The following is a 23,870-nucleotide window of genomic DNA, read 5'->3' as shown; positions in this document are numbered from 1 at the left end:
AATATTGTGCTTCCATAAGGTCTCTAAGGTTCCGAGATGCTCACTGGTCTAGGAGTGAGGGGACCAGTCCCATATTTGTCTCTAACTTGCCATGTAGGCTTCGAAAAAGCATCTAAAAGCTGTGAGATTTTGTTGGCTCACCTATTCAATGAACACTCTGGAGATCCCAAGCTCAGCCCTTCCTGAAGGTTCTGAATGCTTTCCCTCGGTCACGGAGGATTGATAACCCAGCCACCCCCGCAAAGTAGGCTTATTTGCTTATAGGCAAATTTCCACTGAGATGCCCTTGGGCTAGTGACGTTCTCCCTAAATTCTCTCGCCCCCTGCCCCTCACACAGGCCCAGCCACTGCACCTGCGTGATCCTCATCTGATCACCCCTGACATCCCGACCCTTTAAGCCCAGAGCCGTGTCCTTCGTATGATAAACACATACAAAACTGTTGGAGCCAGAAACCCTACCTGGGACTGGGATGCAGAGGCTGAATCCCTGAAGCAGGACTTTTCTCATTCTTACTTAACGACAAACAAAGGTCCCAAACAGAGGGAAGGATAGGAAATTAATTTAAAACTTTTTTATTCAGTGACGTAGCTCTTAAATTACTTTAGATTTCTGTTGCCTTCTGGAAGCTCTCCCTGAACACCCAGGTTGGGCTAGGCACGTCCCTCGCCACTAAATCATGTGGAGCTTTATATGTATGTGATTCCAAATTATATTTTCAAAACATGCAGGGTATATGTTAAACAAGATACAATGTTTTCAGGACCAGCCACAAAGCAGAGGTCAGCAGGGGCTGCAGCAACAGGACCAGCATCTGAGCACGTGAGGTTTGGGTCCTAGTTTCCTGGACACAGCAGAAGGAACGCTCCAGAACTGAGCTGTGAGGATTCCAACAGGCATGGACTACTTCCAGGATGGCTTACTCTAGGCATTTGGAAGCCCTAAACACTAGAGCCATAAATTGAATAGTAGTTAAAATTTGCTGACTACTTATCATGTAACAGAGCTCGTGCTAAGCATTTGATTTGCATTATCCCTGAAATCCACACAGCACAACAGCTATTTTAAGATGGTAACTACTACTGTCCCTGTTTTCTAGTTGAGGAAAATAAGGCTTAGTCATACAGCTAGTAAGTGGTAGAGCCTGGATTTGAACCCAGCAGGGAGACCGATTCCCGAGTTGAAAATCTCTACCACTCTCTTCTGACTGTTTGCAATTAGATCTGAGGCTGATGTCTCAGACATCATAGTGGCAGCTCTGGTAAGAGCATCAGCAATAGAAATCTTCAAATTTGAGAACTGGATGGAACCTGAGAAAATGTCTAATGTAACTTCCGCCTTTTACAAAGGTGAAACCTAGGTCTCCATGGGGGAAGGGACCTGACCAGGAAGTGATCCTTGATCACTAGCCTTTCCAGCCAGTTTCCAAGCCACTTTTCTCTGCAGAAAGGGTCTTCTGCTGATCAGCATTCCATTGAGCTAGACAGGAAGATAAGACTCTGCTCCAGGACAAAGGCCTGGGGGAATGTACGTAGCTGGAGCCCTGGACAATTCCAGCCAGTGTGGTGTGGCTTTGTGCAAATGGGGCTGCCCAGACACCCCAGGCTCCGGGCAGCTTGTCATGGCAGCCCATCCACTAGCCCTGGACCCACAATGAGCTTCAAACAAGTGTTGTTGGGAGAGTTAAGTGAGAATGCGCAGATAAGGCACCTAGCACTGTGTCAGGCACACAGTAGGGGCTCGCTGAATGCTGTGCCCCCTCCTCTCTTTTCTTAGACTCCTAGGAGAGAGAAGCAAAGAGCTCTGGCCTCTTGGAATCCTTTGGGAATCCATCTGGGGTGGCCTGCAGTTTTGTGTAGGAAAAGGGAATGGTAGACAGTAACGTCTGAGTAATGTCTCAGCTCATAATCCTTGCCCAGCCCTAGGTGAGGAACTCCATATCCATCATTCAGTTGATCTTGGCATCTTTCAGCAATCTCCTCTGGGTCCCTCCCTGGTAGCTGCAGCCGACACAGTAGATGAGGCAGGGTCCTCCCTCTCTCTACTCCCTCCACACCCTGTTTCCTGCCAGGAGATAGTATCCTGTCCATGTTATGGATAAGAAACTGAGGCTTAGACAGGTGAAGGGATCTGCCTGAGGTCACGTAAGGAAGGAGCGATGGAACTGAGATTTGCACCCAGAATCTGTTGGACTCCAGGGTCCAAGATCTTTCTGTGACACCTAGCTGCCTCCCAGGAGTGCCACAGGCATTGAAAATATATTAAAACAAATCCCTGAATTTCTTACCCCCACAGTCCCCTGGCCTCTGGAACCTCATGGTGGTCAGATGGTGGCGAAGGAGACCAGGATTTGCTGCTGAACTTTGTCCCCAGTCAAGCAGTATCTGAGGATCCGTGAGAAGTGGGGCTCTTAATGTCAAGGTCCTGGGCCAAGGCTTGCAGACCTGTCCTGCCTGGGACTGGTAAAATGGTACCCAGTCTCTTCCCTGCCAGGAGGATGTACAATGCAGCTGGACAAATGGGTCGAAGCCTCTTCCCATGTTCTAGGCTCTGAATGCCAACCCAGCTTCATCACCTGAGATCTTCACCCACAGATCTTATTCCTCAGTATTCAGCCAGCCTGATGTCTCTGGGGACTGGGCCAGATGTCGAGATCCCTCAACGACAAGTTATTCATGGGGAGCTATCTCTGCGATGCAGACTTTCCTACTGAATCAGGAAAGACCAACCAAGTCCTGAGAGTGCACTCATTGTGCACCCTGGGGTCCACCATTATCCTAACGCTGATGTAATCACTAGCCAGCATAAGGCGTAGGAACTGCAACCTCACCTGTCACCAGAACCTGGGCCCCAATGGCAGAACTTAAAGGTTTAACTGTCAGGTCACTTAAAATCCTTCTACCACTCACAATAGTATTTGAGCATAAAAACCAAACAAACCAAACCCATCATATTCTTTTTCCTAACTGCATCCAGTGTCTTTATTCCAACAACCAACTTTCAAATAGCTGGATAGGAGGCCTGCACAGTCCCCCGCGGTGCAACACGTTTCCCCCCACTTCACATGGACGCGTTTCATGACTGTCCCACAGGTGAGATTAGGCTTATCTCAGCTGGAGTCCAGGCAGAAGGGACCCAGGGATATTATGCTTTCTAATCTCTGATGTTAGCTCACCTCTTCACCAGACCTTGACAGTGCTCTGGGCTCTCACAGCACCCTCCTGTGATGCCCTGGCTCCCAACTCCCTAAAGCCACCAGGACACGGGCCCTGAGAGTTTCACCACCTGCCAGCAGCTGATTCCTTTTGGCTTGCAGAAAGCACTCTCTCCCTGATGATGGACCCCCAGGTCTGCACAGCATCGCTGCTTGGGGGTGGGGGGGGGCGGCAGTGAGTGAATATGTGAGCACCCTCGCTGGATGCCCACAGTCGCACCAACACCAACGGTCATGGGAACGGGAAGAGCTTCCCAACATTTACACTCAGACAATTTCGTCCCCACCTCCCACCTGTGAATTTGTCTCTGCCTTCTGTGCCTAGAGATTCCTCCAGGAGTCGGGTCCTGGCACCTGGTGCCCCGGAGAGGTTCCGTGGCCCCTGAGGCCGGAGCCCACTCTGGGTCCCTCCTCTGCCAGCTCACGGGTATTCACACCAATCCTCCCGCCGGTTTCTTACTCCTTTGGATACAGGAACCTGAACCCACTCCTCATGGGGAGGGGGGTCCGGGCCAAGGAGGGCAGGTGGCACACCCCAACCCAGCACCGAGCACCCCCAAACCCAGCCAGGGGAACAAAAGGAAGAAGGAGGTGGCTTACCTTTGGAGGGTCGTCTTTGTTTGGTTTGCAGAGACGAGAAGGTGCCCATGACGGCCCCCATGGCAGCGAAGACTTGTGTACGACTTGGGACCTCCGGCCCTGCCCCTCCCCTCCACTGGAAGGAAATCAGTGTGGATCTTCTACTCCGAATTAGAGGAGAAAAAAAAAAGCCCCCGGCAGCTCGCCGCAGCTTGGTATTCAGCGAGCGTGGGGCTGGGGCGCTGGGAGCCTTTTCTTTCCTTCTCCAGCCCTGCACATGCACTGACTCACAGGGCTAGCCGCTCCCGGCGAGCCCTCGGACCCGGGACCGGCCGCTTCCCTCGCCGAGGACCGAGGACGATGCCCCGAAGCCTGCCTGGCGCTGGACACCGGGCCGGCGCGCCCGCCCGGCCGAGGCTCCTGAGCCAGCGCCGCGTGCGCTGCGGGAGCCGCGCTCGCCCGCCCCTCCTGCCGCACGCTCGGCTCCCCTCCCGGCGCTCGGGCTGGGTCTCGGGGGGCCGAGTACCAATCATGAATGAACAGAGCGGGGACGGCGTGGAGCGGAGCCGCGCGCGCCTTCCCGCCTGCCTGCCGCGCTCGAGGCAAGTCTGAGGCGCGCGGAGAGCGGCCGGCGGGTAACCCCGGAGGGGCGGGGCGGGGCGGGGCGGGGCGGGGGCGCACGAGGGGCGCGCGGCGCGGACGCCTGGCCGATGGGTGGGGTCAGGGGGCAGCTGACTGCTTCCCGGGAGAACGTGTGTGTGTCCCTGCGTGGGGTGCGTTGTTTCATTTTACTTCAAGGGAAATCTTTATGGGGTGGGGCAAAGTCTAGTCCACCCACGGGATGGGATGTCTTAAGAGGAAGATGCCTTCCTGCTCTTCCAGCGTCGGGGCCACCTTTGAATGACAGGGAATTGGGAAGGGGAAAGGAGCCCTCGGCCCCTTCGGACACTTCCTTACTCTCTTTTGTTTCTTCCCTCTCTCCCTCCTTCATCCTTCTCCCTCCTGACCCCCAAGAACTTACAAGCTATCGTTAGGGGGCAGGACCCCAAACCCTATCTTGACTTCTCATGCAAAAAGACAAAGTTTGGGTCTACTCGTTTGAATTCTCCTCAGCCCCCAGGTGGTGCTGAAATGCAAGGTTTGCTCCCCGGAAGCCTGAGGAGGAGCTGCCCTCCCTCCAGGTCTGAGCTGCCTGGGTCCCCCACTATAAGCAGTGTTTGCAGGTCATAGGGTTTCCCGACATATGGCCTCATACACATAGTCACACAAACATATGTGCACAGGTTCCACAGTCCACACAGATGTTGCTGTTGTACACACAGACTCATAGTCCATAACACCCACAGGTGCATCCCTAGGACTCCACACAAGACATAGACACACAAACACGCAGGTATGCAGACACACACACGTTCAGTGCAAAAGAGCATCACAGTCACCCATGTTCACACTGACTCGAAGCCATACAGGCATACAGTCCTACCCCAAGGATACAGAGCTTCCCCTTGTTCCAGCCCATCAGCCGCCATTCTGCGGGACACAGGTGGTCTGCATCTTGGCCAGGGACCCTGACTAGTTTTATTCACCTGTTCAGCACTTCATGCTTTCTCAAATCCCAGCACCTGTCCTATTTGGTGCAACAGGGAAGGTGCACTTAACAACACCCATCCCTTTCATTCGCATGGCCTGTTGCTATAAACTCACATCACCCCACACCCTGTGATTATTAGTCAGGTCGTGTCTAATCATCACCACAGAGAGAAGCTGAGGCTTACCGAGGGCAAGAAATTTGCCTGAAGATACCCAGCCAGGATAGGGGATTAGAACTTGGAGCCCAGGTCTCTGTCATCACGTGCTGGGGACACTCCTGTTGGCAGATGAGGATACTGTGGGCCACTGAGCTGAGGAGCTCTCCTCTGGGTCCGACCAGATTTAAAGCCTCAGCTCTCCCAACTGCCAATTCGGGGCTTATCTCTGTCCATGAGGCCTGGAATCCTGGACGATGGAGCAGGACAGGTAGGGGCCGGCCCTGCCTCCCTCCCGCCCTCCCTGCTGGGGAAGAAGCGTGGGGGTGGGGCTGAAGCCTGGGGTCACAACAGGACCCACTAGGATGGCCAGGACTTAAGGAACAGAGGGATCTTTGCTAGGAAGACGGTGATGGTACAGCCCCCAATTTTCTCAAAAATCTCTGGACGGAGCACCAAGCCATTTCACCTTCAGGCCTCTGCTTAGCTCCACACTACCTGAGTGACCAGGACTGGCACTTGAGAGTTTACAAAAGGCTAGGATGCCATTCTCTCATTTCCTCCACCCTCAAGGCCCTCTGAAGAAGCAGATGAATTGCTCCATTATACAGATAGAAATAGTAAGGTCATCTAGAGGAGTTCACAACTGGCTGTATCTGAGCAGTGGGAATAAAGTGAAGTCACCGAGACAAAGTTCAAACTGCTGAGCATGAATTATGAGGCCCTTTAGTGGTCTGGCTTCATTTCCCAAGCCCCCTGCTCTCTTTGGGGCTCTAGCCACACAGACCCTCACTAGTCCCCAGTGTGCCCTCCATGGTTGTGCTTCAGGGCTGTTCCCTCTGCTTAGAATGTCCCTCAACCCTTTCTCCATCTGACAAACTGAGCTCACCCTTGAAGATCTGCTTCAGGTGTCAGTTTCTCCAGGAATCCCTCTCTGGGCCCCAGTGGTATCCCCCTTGGGGTTCCTATGGCACTTGGGGACTCTTTCCCATCAGAGCACTCACTACCTTGGTTCTCATTGTCCCCTTCCCTGTCTGTCTCTCCCTCTGGACTGCAAGGTCTTTAGGAGCAGGGACTGCTACTGATTTAGCTCTACACAGTCTGCTTAACCCTTGGTTTCTGACAGGGGTGCAGTCAGTCTATGTTCAATAAATGAATGAAGGAAGGAATGAACTAATAATTTTCTTTGCTCAGTGACCCAATTAGTAAGTAACAACTGATGATTACCAGATCATCCTTGCCTTTCAAAGGAAGAAGCACACTCTCCCAAGTGAAGATTCATTCATTCAACAAATATTTGTTCATTCATACACCTACCATGTACCAGATATTTATTATACATGCATAAGAGCTCATTTATTCCTGATGATGCCCTGTGTGGTAGGTATTATCTACAGATAAATACACACACACACACACACAGTACAATGCAGCAGACATCACCCATGAGATGCTCACAAAGAATGTGTCTAAGTAGGAATACACGACAAGTGTGAGGGACAAGAGAAGAAGAAAACAACAGCCTGGATCCCTGCCTCTTGGAGACTTGCAAGAGAGAACTACACGGAGAGAGAGGGAGCCTCCCATCACTCACCTGGCTGTAGGGACCATTTGTCCTGCTGTCCTGATGTAGTGTACTCGCTTAGGTGATCTTGCCAGTCCCAACCAACATGGGTTTCAATGGCTGTGACTCCCTCTACCCTGGAAGGCGAGCCAGCTCATGCACCGTCTCTGGCTCTGACCACTCCCTCATTCACCCTGTTATGGGCGAAATGTTTGTGTACTTCCCAAATTCATATGTTGGAGGCCTAACCTCCAGAGTGGCTATATTTGGAGATGGAGCCTTTAAGAAAGTAATTAAAGTTTAAACAAGGTCATAAGTGTGGGGCCCTGACCCCATGAGATTAGTGTCCTTAACGACCTTATACGGACAGATATCAGAGGACCCCCACTCCCACCACCACCGTGTGATCGACGAAAGACCATGTGCACACACAGCATGGAGAAGGCAGCCATCTACAACCCCGGGGGAGAGCTTTCCCCGGACACCAACCCTGCTGGCACCTCACCTTGATCTTGGACTTCTAGTCTCCAGAAGTGTGAGAGAATAAATTTCTGTTGTTTAAGCCACCCAGTCTGTGGCATCTTGTTACAGCAGCCTGAGCAGATACATACACACTCACAGGGCCTGTGCATGCCCTCAGAAGTCTCTGGAGGCAAGGCCTTGCCTTTCCTCTCACATGAGCACCCATATAGGACTTCTTAGGGTACCCCTGGGAGGGTGCTTGGGGGGGAAAGGGTGAGATTGTCAGAGACCCGCAGAGATCCTGTTGAAGCAGGCACGTGCTTGTCTGTTTACGAAACACACAAGCTGTGTTCCTTGCTTCCCTCTCTCCTCACTGCTCCCTCAGCCATGTCTCTTCCCATCCTTGCGGACAAGGGCAGTTTGCTGAGTTCCCACCACACACACAGGCAGCAGTGTCAGATTAAGAGCGTAAATCTGGGGGGCTACTAGATCTGGGTTCAAACCCGGATTTTGTCCCTTATTAGCTGTGTGACTTTGGGCCTGATGAGTCCTTCCTCTGAACCCTACGTTCCCCTTCTGTGGACTGCATTAGTACCTACCTTGCAGTACTGCCATGAAGAGTGGTGAGGTCATGTGTGCGAGGCCCTAAGTAGGTGTCCGGCACTTAGTGTGGTTGGTTAGGGAGGGTGGACTGCTGAGGGCCGGACATTGTGCCGGGCTAGAGCCGTGTGAAAATGAGTAAGTCACAGCCTTCTCCTTGGCTTCCATCTTTGCTCTTCATCTATTTCAGAGGAAATCTATTCTCAGGGTCCCCATCTGGTATTAAAAGACTCAGATAGTTAAGGAAGGGAAAGTGGTTGGCACCTGATTATGTGCAATTCAGCACTCTGCTAGCTGCTGTCTTGTACCATTTCCCAAACGTTCCACATGCATGTCTGGCCTCCTCGAATAGACTGTGAGCTGTTAGAAAGCAAAGCATACACTCTCTTCCCCTGTCCCCCTCCAGCACAGCTCAGCCTGGCCCAGGACGTCCTAAGTGTTCCACAGATACTCACACTGAGGTCATTCAGGGCAGGGAAAGGGCCCCATCCTTTAGACCTGGGATCAAATCCCACTTCTCTTCCTACATGTGAATTTGGCCTGGGCTGCTTCATCTGTAAAACGTGAACAGGCCCCCTTCAAGGGTTGGTGTGAGGATTGGGTTGCATAAAGTAAAGGGAAAGTGTTTTAACTCTCTGTAAAGCACTCTGCAAATGTCATTTATTATTATTTGCTCTGGGGCTCATTTAGTTATTCATTCATTCATTCAACATATATTTATTAAGCACCGTCTACCTGCCAGGCACTATTTTAAATACATGGATCAGTAACGAACAAGAAGAGGCAAGAGTCCCTGCCCCTCAGGGAGCTGGTGATCTAGGGCTGAAGACAACCAGATGCTCTCATCATTACAAACTGCAATCGGGAGGGGGCAGGTTAGTATGGGATAAGGTGGTGGGGGATGCTCAGAGAAGCCAGGTAGGATAATTGTTTGCAAACTACTGGTGATGTCTTAAGGAGGAGGAGGAGGAGAGCGGGGAGGAGGGGGGAGGGGGGAGGGGGAGGGGGAGGGGAGGGGGAGGGGAGGGGGAGGGGAGGGGAGGGGGAGGGGGAGGGGAGGGGGAGGAAGAGCTCTCCAGAGGGCAGGGAAGTAGATAGAGCTTCAGGTTTCACATGTGGGGTTTGTTTTGTGACCTTGAGCATGTTATTTGACCTTTGAACGCCTCACTCTCTGCACATCTGCAAGAGGAACCATCCCACCAATGTCAGTGGCAGGGTGAGGCTGAAAGCGGTCATGGTTGCAAAAGCACCCGGCACAGGGTTTCCCCAGCTGGAACACAGTCCTGGCTCAGAAAATGCTAACTCCATTCCTCAGTTTCCCCTTTGGGTCTCCTTTGCAAGCGCCTTCTTCCCCATCTTCCCAGGAGCAAGAAAAGACCTTGGAATAGGACTTGGGCGTGGGAAGCGCCTCTCCTGGGCCATGTCCTCATGCATCAAGCATGGCCTCATCTGTCGAGGCTGATCACGCCCCTTGAGGGAGTGGGGCTGATGTGGGCTGCAGGGGATGCAGGGGAAGCCAGGACACAGGCTCTGCCCTTTATGTCCTGACCGCTGCACTGCCTCAAGTGTTTCCCCTTCATGCTCTAGCGTTGGAACAGTCTCCACCAGGGGCTGAGATGAGTTCAGACAGAGTGTAGCCGCCCACGCAGCCCAGACATTGGCAGCAAAGCCCTTCTGAATTACCCAGATCCAGGGAGGTGGGAATGACATTCCAGAGCACCTCAGCTTGCATTATCTGAAACATTACGTGTTGTGGAGGCCAGAGAAGCCATGGGTGCCGCACTAGACCCGGCACAAGGCAGGTGCTTCATGAAATTGATAAAATGGCTCTCGGCAGTGGATGGAAGGATGGCTGGAAGGAGGAAGGGTTGGAGACATGGAGTCAAATATGTTCAAACATTTAAGTATCCGATGAAACCTGTGAAACTGCTTCCGCAAAATAACTGTGCCTGCCTGCACTCACACTTTGCATAAAGTTTTATGGCATTCACGACTCTCCCCACTGAAGCACATCTATGGACACCTGGTTAAGAAACTCTTTCCTAAGGTGGAAAATTATATGAAGAGATTTGATCCAGTCATTTCTTAGCTGTGTGACTTTAAGTTCTCTGAGCCTCAATTTCAACTTCTGTAAAATGGGGGTAATAATTATGCCAATTTCTTAGGGTTGCTATGAGGGTTAAATGAGAAGAAGCATTCAGGTGCTTCAGCATAGTAGTGCCTGGCAGGTTGCAAGGCTCCAGGAAGGATGCTGGTCATCGTTAACATCATCATTAACCTTCGTTCACTCCCTCATTCATTCAGTCACAATTTGATGAGTGCATTTAGTGAGTGCCTCCTGTTTATCACACCCTGAGTGGGTCTCTGGGGTTGCAGAAGTTTATGCTCACTGGCTTGGAGAGCCACAGACCAAGGGGCAAAGGGCAGATAAACAACTCCCTGTAACATCCCAGACTTCATCAAGAAACAGTGGGAATGACCTCTCTAGCTCTGCCAGTGAAAAAACTGGCCCTTGACCCTGGCCAGGCTGGCCTGTCCCACCCAAAGTTCCTACCCAAAAGTTTGGACTCAGCAAGATCAGGGTCTTAGGGCAGCTTAGGAGGGCAAAGTTTAGGGTGGAGGCAGGGTGGAGAAATCAAGGGTGGAACTGGGTAGAAAGGGATGGAGCTAGAGGGGGTGGGGGTGAGAGCAAGGGGCAGAGCAAGGCTGAAGTGGGGCAGGGGTGCCCTGGATAATTGCCATAGTGGTGTGGCAGGGTGGACAGGTGATGCTGAAATGGCTGGGGCAATGGGGACAGAAACCATGGGCAGAATTTCTTATCTTTTTAAAGTGTGTGCAAAATATGGATCCATAATTTTGGGTAAATGTCCAGGAGTCAATTGCGTTCACTGCCCTTCTTTATTCTCCTTAGGTTATATACCAATTACATTAACAATGGCAGGCACCGTCTATACAATTCTTACTATGTGCCAGTCACATACCCAGTCCCACTTAATGATTTCGATACCCCATAAGGTAGGTACTCTCATTATGCCCCATTTTATATATGAGGCAACCAAAGCACAGAGAGGTTAAGTGACCTGATTGATGTCACACAGCAAGGAAGTAGTTGACTGGCCTTGAACTCAGGTGATCTGACTCCAGAGCCCACACTCCCTGTCTAGCCCCAAGTCCTCCAGCTGCTGTTGCAACTGATTTCTTCTAGCACTGTTTCTCTGGGGATTCATAGGAATGGTGTAGCATCTTAGAGCTGAGGGACAGATACGGAGGGGAGTCTGGCCCTCTGACTGGCAGGTGTTGCTCTCACCCATACTCTTAGTGCCTGGGGGCTGCAGCCGTGGCCACCAGCCTTCAGGGATGCACACTGGGTCTGTTTTCCCTCCAGGGCTTCTACAGACTGGAGACCCTGGAGGAAGTGAGCTGGGAGGGGAGGAGGGAGTAGCAACCAAGCTGCGTGATGATTAGTAATAATGCCGGAGATGAACACTCCTGGCCCAGCACGGCTGGCTGAACCTGTCAGCACGGGCTCCCAGCTTCCCAGCACCGCTGCAGCAACTGGAGCCTGAAGAGGGAGGAAGGAACGTGGAAAAGAATCGTGGCTGCTGTTACGCGGAGGGCTGACTCTGGGACAGGGCTGCAGAATTGAGGCAACTTAAAACTACAAGATATCGGGAGGTATTTCTTGTGTTTTGTCCTGTGACCACATCCCCTGCTCCACATTGAGACCTGTGGCGTTTACTGCCTGGGGCAAAGATGACACAGAATCAATGGAGTCACCTTCTTGGATTTTAACTTACAAAGGCTCTGGCTTAAGATGAAAGGCCAGTTGGAGAGCGGATAGAGTGTGTCCTTGACCAACCTCCAGCGGGACATTCAGCTCTAAAACCCCAGACTGTGGTGGAATCTGGGGGCAGAGGATGCACCGCCCCTTTCCTAAGTAGAGCGGGGGGTGGGGGGATGGGGGGTGAGTGGACATGGCCCTGAGACCCCCTTCCAGCCCCACCAGCCCTCTATGTGGAGTGTTGCACATTCCACTGGCCTGTGCATCTTTTCTGGGAGCGAGGTCCTGACCCGTCTCTTCCTGTCGAGTCTGGCAAGGAGAAGACTCTTTCCCCTGCGATCAGGAGGGGCGAGGCCCAGAAAGCCCCAGAGAACCAGCAAACCTTAGTTCTAGGCTGGGGGGCCCACCTCTGACCTGGATGGTGCTGTGACCACAGAATGTACAGGAACCAGGACATCTGGACGCTGCCGGCCTGGAGAGGTGATAGGCTGCACACTGATGGTTGAGCCCACTCCCCAACTCAATGCTTCATAAGCCCCCAGGCAACCCTACGGGGGATGGGGCATCCTGAGTGTATTGAGATTTCATTTCTGTCCCCCAAGAATGGGAACTTGGAATAGAAATTAAGTTCAGAATTTAAGAAATAAGCAGAGTAACATTTCTAGCACACCAGAGGATGTTGCCTGAAATTCTTAACTACTCAAAAATCGTTCCTCGCAATGCCTCGATGGCTCTGCTCCCCTCTCCATTTTATAGATTAACAAACTGAGGATCAGAGAAGTGATGTGATTTGCCTAAGGCCACAAAGGTGGAGTGAGCTGTAGCATCAGGGTTTGAACCCAGTTCTATCTGTCATCAAAACTCATGCTTTTACCCACCAAGGAAAGAAAGCAGAGGATTGGGTAAGGGAACAGAAGGGAGTTAGAGGAAACAGAGGACACGTGGGGTGATGGGCACCACTTGTCCTCCCTCCTATGGTGACTATCCCGGGTTAGAGGAGAGTATCTGCAAAGAGCCTTGTCTTGGCTTAGAGGACGCCACGGGGCATGTGCCCTTGAAGCTGGCACCCGGGTGACCTGGCCTGCAGGTGGCCAGGTAGAGGGGAAGGTAGATGCAGCACCTCCAAGAGCAGGGACCCACCCTTTCTCCCAAGCACCCCTGGGAACCCCCTTCCGGAGCAGCCAGACTGGTCCTCTCCTCCCCCTGTACTGAAGCTCCCTTCCCCGGGCTGCCACAAGACACTGGCGTGACAACATCGGCTTTTCAAGATGATTTCTGTTTCTGTTGTCCCTTCTTGCACTGGGCTGGCCCTAGTGACTGAGGGGGTTGGGTGCTCTAGCTGGTACTGGGGGAGCTAATTGACAATCCAGGGCTCTCTTTCCCTGGGCTGGCATTTGCATGGTACATTAGTATTCGTGCCCGCAGCTCAGGGCTGTTCTGGTTGGAGGGTGCTATGCAGATGCGTGGTATGCCATAAGGACTCGATGCAGTTTGCTAAAATCTAGGCCGCTGAGTAAGAGGAAGCTGAGGAAGGCTGCAGACGACACCAGGGCTCCTCACCTGCTTCCCACACTGCCAGACCCGGAGTCTGCTGTCTACCATGCATGAGCTCCCAGCCAGTCCCTCCAATGATTTGGCCGGCATCCGCTGAGGCCCTGCTCTGCCCCACCTGTCTCATGATGGCTCCAGAGATGCAGAGAGAGGAGAAGTGGCTCACTCGTGGCCCTAAGGAAGCTCACTCCCACGGTGGTGCCCCGATGGGCAGAGCAACAATGCCTCACCAACCTCATTTATGGATGTCCTGAACCTACAGCTGGATGGGCTTTGGAGAACGCAGGTCCTGCCACCATGGGTGACTTGATGTGATAAAACCTGTGATAGAGGACTGAAGTGAGCGACAGTCATCCAGAAACGATCAGATCTTCCTGAAGATCTCCAGGGTTGGAAACTTCCTGGCTCCTGTATGCAGCCTGATCTAGCATTTTACCATTTACCCAGAGCTAGACTCGCCAATGTCTCGCCGATGTCTGCTAATGTCTCACTGAAGTCTGCTAAACTGAAGAGATTTTACTCATAATTCTCCCAGAAGCAGAGAATTGGGGCGAGAGAACCTGAGTTGAAGGAAAGAGCAAGGCCCAGGCCCTGCAGAAGGAATGCGCTGAGAGCTCCAGGCACAGAGAGGAGGGAGGGGGAGAGGTTCCAGTGGAGGCCAGGGGGCCAGTTTGTGCAGGGTCTGTGGTCCTTGGCACAGAGTTTGGATTTTATGGTGAGAGCACTGAGGGGCCATGGGAGAATTTTTTTCACGTTTATTTTGAAAAGATGATAGACTCACAAGAAGCTGCAAAAATAGTACGGAAAAGTCCTGTGTACCCTTTATCCAGTGCCCCCCAATGGTAATAGCTGCCATAACTGTCGTTGTACAATTGACAAGTATAATTGTCATTTGTGGATTGACACTGGTGAAGTCCACAGACCTTGTTCAGATTTCACCAGTTTTACATGCACTCATTTGTGTGTGTGCGCACATGTGCCTGTGTGTGTACATGCCTATTTCTATGCTATTCTATCACATGTGTGTACATTGGTTGGTGTAACTACCAGCACAGTCAAGATCCCCAACTGTTCTATCACAACAAAGGAAATAACTCCCTTGTGCTCACCCTTTATAACTGCCCCATTGCCCTGCACCCTGTCATCAGGGAAGAATTTTAAGGATGGGAGGAGGAGGGAAAGGATCTGAGCGCTGTCAGCTGGGTCAAGGACGTAGCTTCTCCCCTCTGGATGCCCTAGAGGCCTCTCAACAAAGCAAGTTCATCATGAATATAGATTGCTTTAAATGCCCGCACTTTGCAGTTGAGGAGCAAGAACAGAAAGGTTAAGCAACTTAAACAAGGTCACACAGCCTTCCCATGGCTTACTGGCTGTCTCTATTTAGATGATTCCAACAGCTTTCTGCAGAGCTTGGTGTGTTGACCATGTGTCCTGGAGAAGAGGCCAGGAAGCTATGCAGAACCTGGCCCTACCACATCAAGGCCTCATCCCTTAATCTCTTTGTACTTCCCTATTCCCATGGGTGAAGTGGCTTATCACCTACCTCAAACAGTCAAAGTGAAGAATTGATTAGAAAATACTTGCAAAGTACCAAGCATAAGGAAAAAGACATTTTTGTTCCCCAAATGCCAGCAATGACCCAAAAGTACTGGAGAGAAATTGTTGCCCCTCCTTTACCCCTCCCACTCCTATCTCAGTGGGGAAGGTAGAGATCATCTCAGTGGGAGAATGGCCCTCAGATCTGTAGCTCATCCCCTTCTTATAGCTGCTTCAGCTCATGGTCCTCACACGTGTCACACATCCCAGGACCTGCCCGCACGGCTATGGGGTGAGGGGGACATACAGGAGACCCCCAGCTCTCCAGTTGCTCTGCTTGGAACCCTAGGCTAAGTTTACTTCGGGGCTAGAAGTTTTGGCTTCACGCCCCCTCCTCCGATGCAGCTCCCAGCAGTAATAAAGGAGGTACCTTCATCCACATTCAACATCTCCACCTATTTCTCGAGTGGTCCACAGGAAGGGTGTGGGATTGATGATTACCTTTAAATTCCAAAACCAAGCACAGTTCTGGGCCCGGAATCCCTGCCCTAAATACTGCCACAGTTTTCTTTGGAGTGATTTGCTCAGAACTGCTCAGAGATGTGGTGGTGTGTTTGGGAGTGGGGAGGGCAGGGGATAAAAAGAGGGGTCAAGGAAGATGGAGGAAAAAAGAGACAGGTTGGAGTTGGGCAGCTCCGGGGGCTTCACAGGGCACTGAGGGAGATTGGGAGGGTCAGCCCCTGCCCTGGGGTCTCCCTGCATGAGGCCATTAGCCCAGGTCAGCACCTCCCAAGTCTACCCTGGCCCAGCGTCTGGCAGCCACCAGACAATCTCATTCCTTCTCTGCCCATGACGGTGAAATCTTGATTTCCAGTAGCATGGCTTCTCCTTTCTCAAGGGGAATTTCTGCCTCTATCTGGCAGCCGTCTTCCATCTTTGGGTGTAAGTGCCGAGGTAGCGGATGGACCCTTGTTCTCCCTCCCTGCTCCTTTAGCGCTAGCAGCCTCCCAGGCTGCTCAGTCACCACTAAGGGGCCATCGGGTCGTCCTCCCCGCCTGGCTAGCCTCCTGCCCTCCAGCCTCCAGGGCAGCAGGCACATCCTTCCTCTCCAGCACTAGTGAAATCCTCCCTCTGCTCTGTGCCCAGCTGGGCTCGGGGTCGGCATTTTTACCCACTCAGCTCTGCCCTGTGCTGCGGCTTGTTAATCACACCACACACCGCATCACAGACAGGCCCAGCTCAGCCCACAGGCCTGGCCCTTCTGAGCCATCTCCTCCTGGAGACTTAAAAAGTCCTCTCTGGGCTGCAGGGACTGTTGGTGTGTGAATTCTCTCCCTCTTCAGGTCGTCGGTAGGCCAGGCATCTGCTCACACAGATGCCCCTCCCCCAACACACATACGCAGGACACCCTGCCCAGGTCTCTGTTCCATCTGGCTGAATACTAGTCCTCATTCCTGGCTTCACTCATGTCACATCTCCCCCAGGAAACCCTCCTAGATTTTACCACATCACCTCCCTCTCTATTCAGGGAGCTCTGATACGCGCAGTGACTCCTTGCTTCTCTGAGCCCCCGAACAGGCAGCACTGGGCCTGGTTTCTTGTAGGTGCATAAAATGAATCATGAATGGACAAACTGATGAGTGGGTAAATGGGTGCATGGGTGGATGAATGAATGAGTGTGCACTTATATATCTATCTTCCTCCTCCAACTCTTAACCGTACGTTATTTGGTTTTGCTTTTTAACTGCTTCACAGAGAAAGATGGTGGAAAACCTTGAAGGACGGGACCTTTTCCTAAATGTTATTCATTCATCGCCCAGGCACATTCAGTAAGCCTCATACTCTGCACTAGGCGTGAGGCCATAGAAGAACTAGTGAAGTATGCTTCTGCCCTTGAGAAGCTCTGTCCAATGTCATGGCTCTGACTTCTTGGGACCCTCTTAAAAATGTTATAGAATCTGTGGACCTCTCCTGAGAAACACACACACACACACACACACACACACGCAGGTAAAATATGGGTCAATTTCAAGAACTCCTGAAATCCCTGGCCACAGTTTAAAAGCCCCTGGCCTGGTGAGAAAGAGAAACACATTAATAGACAATTTTAATATCTTTCGCTAAGGGCTATGCCAGGAGGCACGGCCAGCTTCTAATTGGGGGTCAGATAAGATAGAGTGATTAACCACTTTGAGTGGGATGATGTGTCTCAGGGAGGCTGGAATCAAGGAAGAGATCTGAGAAGGGCTGGATCTTGAGCAGTGAGTAGAAATTTACCAGGCAGGCAAAGAGAGAGGAGGAGGAAGGTGAACCAGCATGTGCAAAATACAGAAGCCTTTAGTGGTTGCCAGGAGCTGAGGAGGGAAGAATGGGGAGTGACTGCTAAAGCACTGGAGTTTCTTTCCAGGGTGATGAAAATGCTCTGTGATTAGATAGGGGTGATGGTTGCACAACTTTGTGAATAGGCTAAAAATCCCTGAATCGTATACTTTAAAGGGGTTGATTTTACGATATGTGAATTGTGGTGGTTAATTCTATGCACCAAATTGGCAAAGTCATGGTGCCCAGTTGTTTGGTCAAACACCAGTCTAGATGTTGCTGTGAAGGCATTTTTTAGATGAGGTTAACATTTAAATCAGTAAACTTTGAGTAAAGCAGATTACCCCTTATAGTGTGGGTGGGCCTCATCTAATCAGTTGAAGACAGTAAGAGAAGAAGACTGAAGTCCCTTGGGGAAGAGGGGGTTCTACCTCCAGACTGTCAAATTGCAACATCCATGCTTCCCTAGGTCTCCAGCCTGCCAACCTACCCTGCAGACAGACTTCAGACTTACCAGCTCCCACAGACATGTGAAAATCTCTCTCTCTCTCTCTCTCAATATAAACATATCCTATTGGTTCTGTTTCTCTGGAGACCTCTGACTAATACCTTAATTATATCTCAATTTTAAAATGTTCATTACATAATTGATGGTAAAACCATAAAACACGAGCGCACAAGCATGAAGCAGGATGGCGCACTCAGGGTGTAGCAAGACAGCTCAGCATGACTGGCTCAGGCAACAGGAAATTGGTCGGGGCAACCTGGGGCAGGAACAGCCATGCATAGCCTTGATTATCATGCCAGGGCTCTATTGCCTGCAGGATAGTGAGGTGTTAGTTAGGGTTATTTTTGGTTGCAAGCAACAGAAACTGACATTGACTAACTTCAACAGAAGAAAGAAAGTATGAGAAGAATATGGGGGCTCACACATCCAGAAAATGCTTAACAATCAAATCCAGGACCGGCCAGGAACCAGGACATTTCCGAAAGTCTTGGCAGCAGGAACTCATGAGTAGGGTTTCTTTAGGATAAATCAATGACCACTACTTTTTGTTCTAGCTTCCTGTGCTCAGTCTCAGGAAAGAGAATCTGATTGGCCACACTTGAGTCCCTGTGCCCAACGCTTAAACAGAGAGGGCCAGGCAAGACCCCCTTGTACAACTTTCCTGCCAGTTGGGTGGTATCTGGGAAGCATAGTCAGGATGCTGCTGCCGGGAAAACGATGACAAGGTGCTGGCACGAGGATCAGCAGGAATGTATGGTGCAGAAAACACTGGGACCCTCGCCCAGCCAATGAACACGAGCAGGGGCCTGATGTTCACTGAACTGTATTGCTGAGTCTTCATTCCAGCCACGACAGTGCCCCTATACCCCGGGCTGTGTCAGGACCACAGACCTCCTCTTGCCAGGGAACACAACTATTTAGTGGGAGGACTGGAGCTGCTCAGGGCTTCTAGCTGTGTGGCCTTGGTCAGGTCACTTAGCCTCTCTGAAACTCAGTATCCTCATCTGTCTGGGGCAGGCCATTGTATGCATCTTCTAGGCTTCCTAGGAGGTTTAAATGAGGAGACACATGGGACAAAGCCTGGTCCAGGGTCTGACAAATTCCAAGGGCTCTGTTCTTCTTTCCTTCAGGGACCGTCTCTAATCTTGACGACGATGCTGAGTCTAGCAGAAGGACGTAGGGGCCTTGTCAAGTTGATTTTCAATTAAATTGAGACTAGCCGTGATCTGAGGTGGGGTCTGGGGCCAAGGATGTGGGTCTTGGGACAGGAATCAGTTCTTTTATCTTTGGGTTCCCCGATTTCTCCTCTGTCGTGTGCCAGGCCCTGTCTAGAGGCTGCCTGCCTTCCTCTGAGGCTGTGTCTTCAGCAATCCCCTCTCCCCAGCCCCTTCGGGAAGGGAACAAAGGCTCAGCCCATGAGAGCCAGAGGGTGGGTCCTGTGGAGACTCAGAACTGCCCCAGCTGCTTCGCGGATTCCCGGAGGCTGTTTCCAGAATAGACCCTGCAAACCCACACGACCCTGAAGGTGGGCTGTGAGTGCGGGGGAATGCTGTTGCCGCACAAGTCTCAGCTCTGGGCCATCAGACACCCTCTTTGTCCAGACCCTGGGCTCAGGGCTGGGCTCTGTGTGCCTGAGTTTGGAATATGGAGAAAGAGGTGTGGTGAGAGAGGGGACAAAGCCACCTGCTGGAAGGAAGCGGGGATTCTTCTCTAGACCGACCCAGGGCAGGATTTATGTAAGGGTGTGAAGAATCAGCTCTGACCCCCACTGGGTATGGTTGGAGATGGAGGGTAAATAGGGAAGAAGCAGAAAGGGGAGACAGAGCCAGAGAGATGGGCAGAGAATGGGACTGAGAGAAAGAGAGAGGATCAGAACGCCGAGAGAAGGTGGAGAGATGGAGGAGACGGAGGCAGAAGGAGGAGCCCAGCTGAGAGATTTGAGAGAGGAAGAGGGGAGGGAAAGAAGGAGGAGAGAGAGGGGGAGACAGCCGGGGAGACAGAAAGAGGAAAGGGGCAGAGAAACAGGCAGACAAAAACAGAACTGAGAGATGGAATGAAGGAAGGAGAGACAGAAGGGCAGGGAGGGAAGAGAGAGTGAGTGAGTGAGCCTTGGAGGTGGAGATGGAACGGGAGGTGACACTGACACTCTGTGACCTCCTGGTTCTTACCAGCCTCCCCCAAAGGTGTGTGGCGGAGGTGTGTGCTGGCTGGGGGTCACCCACCAAGGCTCAAGGAGGGCCCGCGTGCCTGGTTAGCTCGTTTTCGCTCTCTGATAAACAACATCCTCTAAATGATCTATCAGAGCAGAGCTGAGTTCTACAAATGCCTCCACCCACCGCCGCCTCCTGGGGAAACGTACTATATACATTATAAGGTGACTCACCCTGCTGCCACAACCCCTGGGAATCCGAGGCAGAAGGCTCGTCATTAAGTCACCTTCCAAAGGCCACAGGGACAGTGGGGACAGGCCTAGAGGAGGTGAGTGTTTGTGGAAGGAGAGATTCAGATGAGTGAGTTTGTCAGTCCCATCTGGGTGGTGTTCATCCCAGTGACCCGGCAGGGCGTTGGAGTGATGGCGGAAGAGTGCTGACCTGTCTGTGGATGGCTTGACATTAGTGCTCCCCTGTTGCCTCTTTCAGGATCCATCTCCCCGAAGGACCAGAGACCTGTCTAAGAACTTACGTTCCTCTTGGAAGCAAAGAGATGAGATGGAAAATGGCTGCTCTTCCTTCTGGTCACAACTCAACCCCCATTGCAAACTGTCTTAGTACCACCTACCTTTACTCCATTGCATTCCCAGAGGCATAATATTACATTTATTGGTGAGGTGTTCTCATTATCATTAACATCTGTCATGCCCAGTCGACTGAAGGATGGTGATGGGTTTGGGTCGGTGTTGTATCCTTAGCATCATGGTACCCTCTCAAGAAGCATTTACAGAATGAACAAGCACGAAAGTGCCATTTTGGAGTCTAGTGATGCTGAGACTGTAGTCCACAGAGGTATTTGAGCAGTTCTTTTGCAAATAAAGAAGGTGAAGCTCAGAGACATATAGGAACTGACCTGAGGGACAAAGCTAGAAAGAGGAAGATTGGGGCTTTACCTCAAGACCGTCTGATTCCGGAGTCATCCTAACCATCACTCTGGAACCTTGCAGCCCCACGCAAATCATCATCGGCAGACACTTGCACGAGTTATACAGTGATTTGTACTCTCCCCTTGCATGCTAATTCCATAAAACAAGTTTGATGTCTCTAAATAAAGAGAAGCAAGAGGGACAGGGGCAGACAGGAGATGTGGTCTTAAAATGGGGAGTCTGGCTCAGCCCATTTTAAGGGGGCTCAGAAGCTTCCCTGATGCAGATCTGAGCAATATCCCAGTGATGGTCACAAGAGAGCCCAACGGTTGCATTTCCTCCTGGGGAGGGGATTTTGGCTTTCATCCTTTTAGTCAGAAGGCTCCCAGACATGGATCACCCTAGATTATCCCCATCACAGCCCAGGTAGCTCGCACCCTACAGTCACCTGTAATTTCTGGGCCTGGGTAAGTGTAGCTCCAAATAAACACCCATCTCAAGAGCCTGCAAATGAGATCCCTCGCTGTCCAGATTTTCAAGCAGAAGACCCACTTTTGACCCCATTCATGCTTGGAAAGAAGACTAGAGTAGAAGAAAGTGAAGAAAAGGCTATTTCTCCCATCTGATATTTTAAATTTAGAATTTAGGCTTAAGTCTGCTAAGAGACACAGGGAATCTAGTTATGACCCATTTGAAATACTATAAGACTAGATAAAATTTCTCAGGACAAAGGGACTGGGGCAATAGTAGCAAAATGTTTCTCCTGACAAGTATCCCACATATACGGCTGTGAATGTCACCAGGGCTGTATTGGTGGAGAAAGGAATTGGTGGAGAGGGCTTTGCAAGTTATTACAATGTTGGAGTTAACAGTGTTGGTCTCTCTCTCCCTCTCTCTCGCCCTCTCTCTGACGGACTTAGCCTTGGGCATTCTTCACTCTCATAACATACTAGACAAAATCTTCCATAACTCTGCCAGGATTCTGTGGACTTTTAAAATACCAATGCTCAAGTGCCAGCAAAAACAAATTCCATCAGAATCTTTGTAGGCTGTGGCTTTGGGCAGGGGGCATGATGCTTCAAAACACCAACGTCACGTATACCTGCTTCTGGGCTCTGCCATCTATCAGCGGTAAGTCCTTGAGAAATTACTTCAGTTAACTGATCCTTGGTTTCTTCAGAGGTAAACTGAAGCAGGTAATTGTATAGATTTCATGTGATAGTTATAAGGATTTTATGATATAATAGCTGGAAAGAGGCTCACATTGTGCCTGACACAAAATAGGGATTCCAAAGTTGGCCATCATTGTAATTATTGTTGTTATTCTTATTAGTAAATATTGACTAATCCCTGGCAAAAAGTCTACCCTTCCTTGAACCTCCTGGGAAAAGACACGAACTTGACCTGAAACATCAGAGTTACAGTAGGTGGGGCACTGTTGAAGGAAGATGAATGGTGTTACACAGGAAGTGTCTTGTGCTATCTAAGTGGTAGATCTTTTTTCCCAGAGTGGATTCCAAACAGGCAGTGTTTCCTGCTAACAACTCTTTTAAAAGTGTTACTATCTCCTGTATTCTCAATTGGCCTAATAACACCATTGCCAGAGAGAATGCCAATACACCACACTCGGTGGAAGATATGGATTGCAAACCATCCCATAACCACAACCAACATTCTGTTAACCAAGTCGGAGGGAAGCAAAATGCTTTAGCAGTTGATAAAGGACCAAGATTCAAAAAGTCACTTTACTATATACATAAGCAAAGAATAAGATTTAGAAATACGGGCTCAGAAGCAAGAAATGTCCATTGCAGTTCAGATATGACCACATGGACCCCTCAGAAAAGAACCCATCACAGAATAGGCCCTTCTTTCCACTATAAAATAAACTATAAACTCCTATCATTATAGTAGGTGGGCGGGGTTCTTCTCAACATGTCTTTCTGTTGTGGTAATAAATCTTAAATAAAATAAATCAGCTCCTTTAGACATGATTAGATGGAGACCCTTCATTAAGGATCTTACTTAACTTGATCTTACTTCTACATTCTTCAATCAACTGACTACAGATGGAAGGAGAAATATCAAGTATTTTTTATATATTTATTTTATAAATATAAAACAAAATAAAAGTGAGGTGCAATTTACAGCTTGGATGAGAGGTTAAACTGTTAAGTTTGTCACTGAGAAAATGTGTTTGAAATTTTTACATCAGAACAACATAATTAAGCAATGCTAAAGTTAAACTGGAAACACTAATGTGGACTTGACTTTAAATATTTTGCTACCTCTGTCACTAAAAGTGACTGCAGCGGCAGCAGAACTTGTGTTCAACCAACAACTCTCATGTGCCCCCTAATACCCAGATTTTGTCTTTAATACTTTTCTCCACCGAAGGAAACAAGGGCTCTTTGAAGGGTGGCCTTAGGTAGGAAGGAAGTTCCTTCTGTGAGCAGAAAGCAAGGGTGCTCCCTACAGAAGCAAGGGGCAGTTCTGAAAGGACCAAGAAGGTGGATTAGAGAGGCTTCCAGTGATCCAGCTCTGACACTTGGAGTATAAAATGAGACTGATAACTGTAAGTAATGGGAATACATGGAATCTGTGAAGGGCCATAAGCTCCTAATGAAGCTCGAAAGAGAAAAGTTGATATAAATTGTACAAAAAGGGTGAACATGATAGAGTTTCATTTTACATTATTTGCAATAGCTGCCTTGTATTATACATGGGTGATGCTATTTTTTCTATTAAGTATATGCTGGTTTATTAAGCATCAATAGGCACTTTTCTCTATCCTTGTAAGGAGGGAGTGGATTTTGAATACTTTTAATAGCCTTGGGGAAAAAAATAGAAATTAGTAGCCACGCATGATAAAAAGAGGGAACCAGTAATGTGTAGGAGACGCTGAATTGGGCAAATGTCTTCATGAAGACACCAAA

General features: G+C 50.3%; 1 protein-coding gene across 5 annotated transcripts in view; it reads right to left on the bottom strand.

Moving 5' to 3' along the window:
• Window positions 1-23,870, bottom strand: part of KCNIP1 (potassium voltage-gated channel interacting protein 1) — a 361,396-nt gene that overhangs the window by 221,928 nt on the left and 115,598 nt on the right. For 3 of the 5 annotated variants that reach the window (XM_007171374.3, XM_007171371.3, XM_007171373.3), the window contains exon 1: window positions 3,814-4,380. The exons of the other annotated variants lie outside the window; for them this stretch is intronic. In XM_007171374.3, the coding sequence (XP_007171436.1) occupies window positions 3,814-3,874 (61 nt within the window). In that variant the 5' untranslated portion in view covers window positions 3,875-4,380. Of the gene's footprint in view, window positions 1-3,813; window positions 4,381-23,870 lie in introns of those variants that run through there. 5 annotated transcript variants of the gene reach the window in all.

Source organism: Balaenoptera acutorostrata, chromosome 2, assembly GCF_949987535.1.
Source record: "Balaenoptera acutorostrata chromosome 2, mBalAcu1.1, whole genome shotgun sequence".
Classification (NCBI taxonomy): Eukaryota; Metazoa; Chordata; class Mammalia; order Artiodactyla; family Balaenopteridae; genus Balaenoptera; species Balaenoptera acutorostrata.
The sequence above is the reverse complement of the archived record's forward strand: the minus strand, read 5'-3'. Positions and strand labels throughout refer to the sequence as shown.